Source organism: Parasteatoda tepidariorum, chromosome 9, assembly GCF_982258835.1.
Source record: "Parasteatoda tepidariorum strain Cologne lab strain chromosome 9, Ptep-v5.0, whole genome shotgun sequence".
NCBI lineage: Eukaryota > Metazoa > Arthropoda > Arachnida > Araneae > Theridiidae > Parasteatoda > Parasteatoda tepidariorum.
The window spans coordinates 49203670-49211344 of record NC_141763.1 but is presented as its reverse complement, the minus strand read 5'-3'; the positions used below and the strand labels follow the sequence as shown (position 1 = coordinate 49211344).

Below are 7675 nucleotides of genomic sequence, written 5' to 3'. Positions count from 1 at the left end.
TGTTGAAATAATTTTTCCACTATTAAAAATATCTCGACAGATTAATTTTAATGTGAAAAAAGTCATTCCGCAGAAAATGATTTTCACCATTTAATTTGATCAACCAACATGCAATTTTTTTACAAAAGGAAATTAAAAATGTTGGAAGACAGTTACAAAAATTTTATTTTGTATTTCATTATGTTTCAAATAGGGCACTAACTTTTTCAATCAATTTATATTAGATATTCATCATCTATTATGAATGTACTGTCAGAATGTTGGGCGAATTGCATCATCTACTTCCTCATTGAAAGACGCCAGAAAGGAAAGCCCCGGTATCCACGGTGCTATCAAGTCCAGGCGGTAAAAGTCCTGAATAAATTAATAACTAACTCTTTTCCATAGAACAATCTACTTAAGCTTTCTTTCCTGATCCGGCAACCCTGCGTGTAGGCAGCTCTCACCGGTCATGATATTGCTGTTAAACTTATTTCCTCTTTTTCTATTAAATGTTAAGTTAGGTTATGAAACTATTGTCTTTTTTTCCCTCCCTTGTTCCACTAACTCCTACATGAATGTATATGAAGTACGAGGCCCCAATCATTAACAATTAATAGCATAACAAAATAAGATTAGATAACAAAAAAAGATTAGAATCTTTTTAAATACACCTTGACATCCAAATATGACCATGACATATTTATTAAGGATAATTAAAAAGTAATTTTCATAGATTTATTTTTAACAGAAAATATTTGTAATTTAAAAATTCTTTTTTAGAAAATTTATTTTGGAAAGCGAGATATAAATTGAGGGATAGAATTCAGTCCTGAATTTTTTCAAGACCGATTTCAGTCCCATTGGACTAAAAAGTGGTACATATGTAAAACTTTAATATATAAGCATAAATCTTTCTTGCTTTTTGTTATGGATATGTCAGAATTTTAATTTAATAAAATTATTTACCATCACAAGGTTCAATTTAAACTAAAACTTCAGAAAAATTTTTTTTTTTGACTTTTCCAGTTATTCCCAGAAAATTTTAACATAATTCCCAGCCAATTTTAGTCTATTCACAGCAATTTTTCATCAGAAAAACAAGATATGTGGAATTCGAAATATTAATTCTATGTGAAAATTGCCTAATGAAGATATTAAAATTCAAACTGAAATGTCGAAATTTTACAAAAAATAATTGGAATAGTAGTAAATTTTTTTAAAACTAAGAATATTATTTTATTTTCCAGTTCTTCAGGAATTTTTTAGGTCTAAAAAAAAAAAAAAAAAACCTAAACTTAGCACCCAAAGAAAAAAACACTATAAAAGCCATTTAAAAACCTATTGCATAACATTTTTCATTTAAAATTCCCAGAATAGAGATCACTTAGGTAGGGGGTGCACAACCTTTATGAGTGAAGGTCCACTTGCACAGCAGGTTGATTAATGAAGGGCTGCACGCTCATTCAGACATGTTATTGTTGATGGCAAATATGATAATTTTTATTAAAAATTGCAGTGTTAAAAGGAATAAATTTTTTATCAGTAAAATTGGTAATATATTTACAGAATATATATTTTTTCTCTATTTTACCAAAATTGATTTATCAATATACATATTGGGAAAAGAAATGTTTTTTTTTTTAATCATATCAATTAATACAGAAGTTCATTTTAAAATAAATTCTTGCAAAAAAAAAAAAAAACTGCAAGGCTTTCAGAATGAAAAGTATAAAAAAATAAATTTTTAAATGAGTAATATAAATTGCAATTTAATATTTTGAAGAAAATTTACAGTTTAAACAGAAATCCAAATAAAACCATTATAGTAAAAAAAAAAAAAGATTCAATACTTATTTAATATACATCAAATATTATTTTTATTTCTGGAATTATTAGAGGTTTTATGAATTTTAAAAAAGAAAAAAAATTTTTTTTTTCTCCTATAAAAACCATTGCAGCTACAAAAAATCAAAAACTAAATTACAAACAGTGGGCAGCTTAAAAATTCTTGTTTTCCTCCACTTCTCATGTTGCAATAAAATTGCATTAAAAAATATCAGGATTCTAAATACCTTGTAAAAATGCATGGTGCTAACTGAAGAAAAAAAATGGTGGAAAATAAATTGGATTTACAATGAAATGGGCACAAAATTATGTGAAAAAGTGATTATTTAAATGTGCGACTAGAAACTCGTGTGTTGTAATATCGTAGCTAAAACAAAAAAAAAACGGGATTGTCAAAATCATAGTGAAAAGTATCGCAAAAATTGGGGGGGGGGGAGTATCTTGTTTAAAATTACAATAAAATCAACATGAATAAAGTGTGTCAATAAGAAATTATTTAAAATTTGCATGTTACGGTAAAAATCTTAATTTCTAAAACCACATGAGAATGTTGAGCAATAACTGCCTAAAAAGAAGTTTATAGTTAGTACTCTATAATAGAAGTTGATAACTTGATAAAATTGATACAAAGCGCAGCAAAAAGTGATAAGTTAAATGCACTGTTTAAAACTCGCATAAAAAAATAATTAAATGCGCGATTTATAGCTTGCACGTCATAATATGGTATCAGGATTTTAAAAACCAAATGAAATCAGTAGTCATTAATACAAAAATAAGAAGAAATGATAAAAAAAAATGATAAGATTTATGATATCGGCAAAAAAAAGCAAGTAAAAAAGTGGTTACTCAAATTTGAGCGCAAATTAAGAATCAGCGCAAATTAAGTGCATAAAAAATTTTCTTATCTTTCAAAAAGAAATTTTCTCTCTCTCATTGTATTCAGAGACTTCTCTGGATTGCAGACCAACAGTCAGCAGATCGCAGGTTATGCACTTCTATCTTAGAGGAATGATTAAGAAAAAACCTAGTAGAGAATTTTTTAATGCCTTTTTAGAAGCTTTCATAGCAGTCTATTAAGAGACTGGAAGTCTATTAATCAAGTACCAAAACTGAACTTGAAGATTAAGGCATTGAATATCATTGTGACAGGGCCACAATTTTCTTAGAGTAAGGTGGGGATCTCAAAATTTTTATTTAAACATTTTATTTTCTTTTAGTATGCCTTAAAAAAAGCAATTTTTTATTTCCAAAATTTAATTTTCTTATTAATACAGTAAGTAATTTAAATACAAAATTAAAGAGACTAAGTGCTATGTTTTTAACTAAAATATTTCAAATCTAGAAATTTAATCCAACCAGATGTAATTACAACCATTGTTTAATTTATATTATGGTTCACTTTTATATGACTAAACCAAAATAAGACTTACTTAGATTAGTAGCTTTCTTTTAAGTCTTACACAAAACAAAAAATTATTATCAAACCACTTTAAATGTATATGATTAAAATTTAACAAAAACTTTAATGCTAAATTATCGAAATAATTTATTTTTGATAAAACTAAGTAAACGGTTATAAACAGGCAGGAAATATATTCAGCTGTATGCATAGTTATATATAATCATAATCAAAACATTGTATTCAACATTGAATTACAAACTATATAATTCTCTCTTCACCAAAAAAAAAGAATTTAGGCACATTTTAGGCTAAAAAAAAGTTCAGTACTGATTATTTAATGCATAAGACTAAAAAATTTCTTTTTTAAAGGAGATTTCAACAAATAGTTTAAATATAGATAACTGATTAAGTAAGCTTTTAAAAAATTATTGGTACAGATATTTTTCTTGCTTAACCTAAATAAAACATTTACTTAGCTAAATTTGAACAATAACTTTTAAAGAATAGTGTAAATATTTTTTTAGTTTCAGGTTACATAGACCAATTGTCCCAGATACAGAACTTTATATGATAAAATTTGTTTCAGCTGAACCCCAACTTTATAAATAATAAAGTATAGAAAAACAATATATAATAAAGTATGTTAAAACAATTCTGAGTGTATCAACTAATAATTGACTATTACTTGATTAAAAACTTCATTCACCTTAAAAAATATATTTATTTTTGAGGTGAATGAAGTTTTTAATCAAGCAATATCATATCGCTTCTGTTACTAGCGACTATTTTTTCAATAAATAACTACCTTATTTCGAAAATATATAATATGAGGAAATATTTTTAAATTTGGATTTATATCAAACAAAATAATTTTAATTATCAGTATAAAAAAATGACTGAGAATTTTCCTTAATTTAATAATAACTTGACATCCAAAATAAAAAGAAATTTATCAGTTAATATTTTTTATATAGCCTTGATCATACATTAAAAGACTTAGTACTTTTTCTTTCATTCTGTCAAATGAAATTGAGTAAAATTAACTTTATTTCAAAAGTTTTCTTTTCTTTTTATGTAAAACTTCATCAGTTACTTTTCTCTTTTTTTGAGAAACTCCATTAACTAATTTTTTCTTTCTTTGAGAAACTTCATCAGTTACTTTTTTCTTTTTTTGAGAAACTTCTGTTACTTTTCTCTTTTTTGGAGAAACCTCATCAGCGACAGTTTTCTTTTTCGACTGAACTTCATCAGTCGCTGGTTTATTATCTTTCAGGTCACGTAGCAAAGGCGTGCTAGATTTCAACACATCCTCCTCCCATCTCTTTATCTCCTGATTATCATTAAGTTGAAAATGAACCAATCTTCGCTTTTCAGATATGAAAAAGCTATTCTCTTCAATTTTTATCAGTATGGCTTTTAATTGTTGGTTATACTTGGGCACTCTGCACAGCTTCATGAAACTCTTAATCTGCAGAACAGCAGGCAGAGCAAGTTCAGGAAAACCAATAGTATGCGAGTATATTTTCAAGTATTCCATCAGCAAATTGCATACTTCATTTAAACTGGCATCTTTGAAACCTGCTTCTACTAACTGTGACTTAGTAACCTTCAATGCGCAAGAAAACTCTAAAGGTTTAATGCTGAAATTAGACTTCTTGTTAAAGTCAATTATCGTCAAGATTTCAAGAATAAACGGTAAAGTTGGAATAAAAGTACCAGTCGATTCAGAGATAAACATCAAAATTTTAACAAGATGAATCCGCAATGGAATATATCTTGCGGTTGGGATTAAATTTAATGTGCCAACGATGGTTTGCACAAGAGGATAAATTAGAGTTTTAATAGCATCAAGTTCATAGAGTCTGCATAGCAAATGTGACCAATGCATAAGACAATGTACATATTGCCAATTGTACACAGTTTGGAAAGCTTCCTTCTTCTTCGTTGTAATAGCATTACGTAAATGTATACATAACTGACGAATATAGATAAATGAATGTTCATAAGCTATTTCTGCATTCAAACTGTAAACTTCTGTCAAAGAACGCTTCATGAAATTTATCATTGGCCAAGTTGTTGGGGAAGTAAATTTGGTATTTTTAATGTAAGCAAAATACATTTCCTTTAAGACTTGGTTAAGGTACTCTTTTGAAAATGTTCTTGTCAATCGAACAATTATAATCAGCGATAAAACTCTCACGGTTTCTTCTTCGCCACTCCATAACACAATCATTTTTTTCACGAGGTTTCTCGCCAACTTAATAAACACAGCATAAAATGGAATTAAATGAACAGTGTGTTTTAATAGCAAAGTTGTGATATGGGAATTATTCATAATAGAAAACAATTTCAGCAAATCAATGAGATAAGACTTTATGGGCATCATCATTTTCTTCCAAAGTTTAGATTGAGTTGGATCTTTCTTCTTTTTAGATTCCTCCTTAGAAAGTTTCAAAACACTACACAAAGCTGGATATAATTCGATGAGACACAATTTAATTACCTCATTAAACAGTTCACTATTCTTCATGTTAGCTTTTTCATTCGAACCATCGGCTTGGTGTACAGCAGTTCTAAAGGCTGTAATCAAGGCCTTGCAGAGTTTCACTGAGGGATTTTCTCGAATGTTTTCTTTGATGTATTCTAATTTATTGACGGAAATTGATTCCTGCAGAGCTTCTTCTTCGATTTCATCGTTGTCATCTTCTTTAACCTCATTATTTTCTGAATCATGATCATCACTTTCAGATTCTCTGAAATTCAATAGATCCTTGTCGTTAGTTTTGAGAAATTCGTAGAATTCTGGGTCTTTAGATTTCAGTCTTTTCAGCGAAGCAACATGATCGGATAGCTCCTCTAATTCTGATTCGCTTCCAGACATCTTAATCTAGAATAATTTGAAAATTACGGATAAATATAAAAATCAACCAGCAAGAAAATACTTTTTTTGTTTACATTGCGAAAAACGTGCAAACAAGCTAATAACGATTCAGTCACAGTTAAAATATTCAAGTCAGATAAACTTTATTTAATTGAATTAATTTTTGAAGGCTTCTCGTTGCATGCAGTTCACCGCTGAGGGAGTGAGTAGCCGCCTGATTGGTGAGAAATACTCTCTGGCAAAAAACTCACCTATCAGATTCTCCATTTTTATCGATAGTGATCAAAAGTGCGTGAATTGTAAAAAGCAGGAACAGCCTCTTTAAGAATCAAGGCTGAAGAAGCATTCACACTTTATTTACACAAGCGAATTTGATGATCTGAACTAGAAAGTGATTGGTGAAATGCATTTAAGGATCATTTGCCCTGTATGCGAAAAATAGCATGTGCGAATTCAGAGATTTGAGCAAGAACCTGATAGGCGAGTTTTTTGTGGTTAAACTTAAATCCGTGGATAGATATATCATCACCTATTTCGCACAAGTCTTGCTCTAGTTCGCATCTCCGAATTCGAACACGTGAATCATTCAAAATGATTCAATCATTCGGTTCTCCATATCATTCGAAATGGAACTATGACAGCTAGCCGAAATAGGATGGGATCATGAGACCTATTGTAGTTCCTTACGATGCAGCAATTAGAGATGACTTCATGTTAATGGACAGCAATTGCAGGCCACATCGTACTAACTTGGTGAATGATTTCCTTTTATTGTTGTTGTTGCTCATTTACGTCGCACTAGAGCTGCACAATGGGCTATTGGCGACGGTCTGGGAAACATCCCTGAGGATGATCCGAAGACATGCCATCACAATTTTGATCCTCTGCAGAGGGGATGGCACCTCCGCTTCGGTAGCCCGACGACCTGCACGCGAAGTCGAGCACTTTACGGTAGAACAGTTTAACTAGGACCAATACCGCACACCCTCGGTCCCTACGCAGGCTGATCCAATTGGTCACCCGCCCGCACACTGACCGTAGTCAGTGATGCTTGACTTCGGTGATCTGCTGGAAACCGTGTCTTAGCGATCAGTCCACTGCGGGACGATTTCCTTTTGGAGGAATGAATTATACGAATGGATTGGCTATCGTGTTTTCCGGACATGAACCCTATTGAGCATGTTTAAGACTATGTAGACGAATTGCTGTCAGCCTACCACTCCACAAACTCTCCAAAACGGGAAAGAGCTCTTCTGGAGGAGTGGAACAGAATACCCCAGCCTCTCATTAATGACCTCATTGATTCTAAGCATCAATGGTGCTTAACGTTGCTGGCCGTCCGGGGAAACCATACCCCCTACTAAAAACGGCTTTCATTTAAGGAAACAACTTTTTTTTATTTGTTTTTCTCCCATGCCCTTATATAACCTACTACGTCTATTGATAATGTATCAATCATTCAAGCAATTCTTCAGGTGCAATAGCAAACCCACAATCTTAATAACTTTAATTGTTTTAAGCAATTTATATATATAAGTGAAAGTCAGGATGAATTTTTTTCAAAT

At 30.6% G+C, this 7675-nt stretch overlaps 1 protein-coding gene across 1 annotated transcript; it reads right to left on the bottom strand.

Moving 5' to 3' along the window:
* Positions 1-4177: 4177 nt before the first annotated feature.
* Positions 4178-6324, bottom strand: Noc2 (Nucleolar complex protein 2). The gene has a single exon (XM_016062016.5). The coding sequence runs from the start codon at positions 6108-6110 to the stop codon at positions 4275-4277; it is 1836 nt and encodes a 611-aa protein (XP_015917502.1). The 5' UTR covers positions 6111-6324; the 3' UTR covers positions 4178-4274.
* Between the last annotated feature and the right edge of the window lie 1351 nt (positions 6325-7675).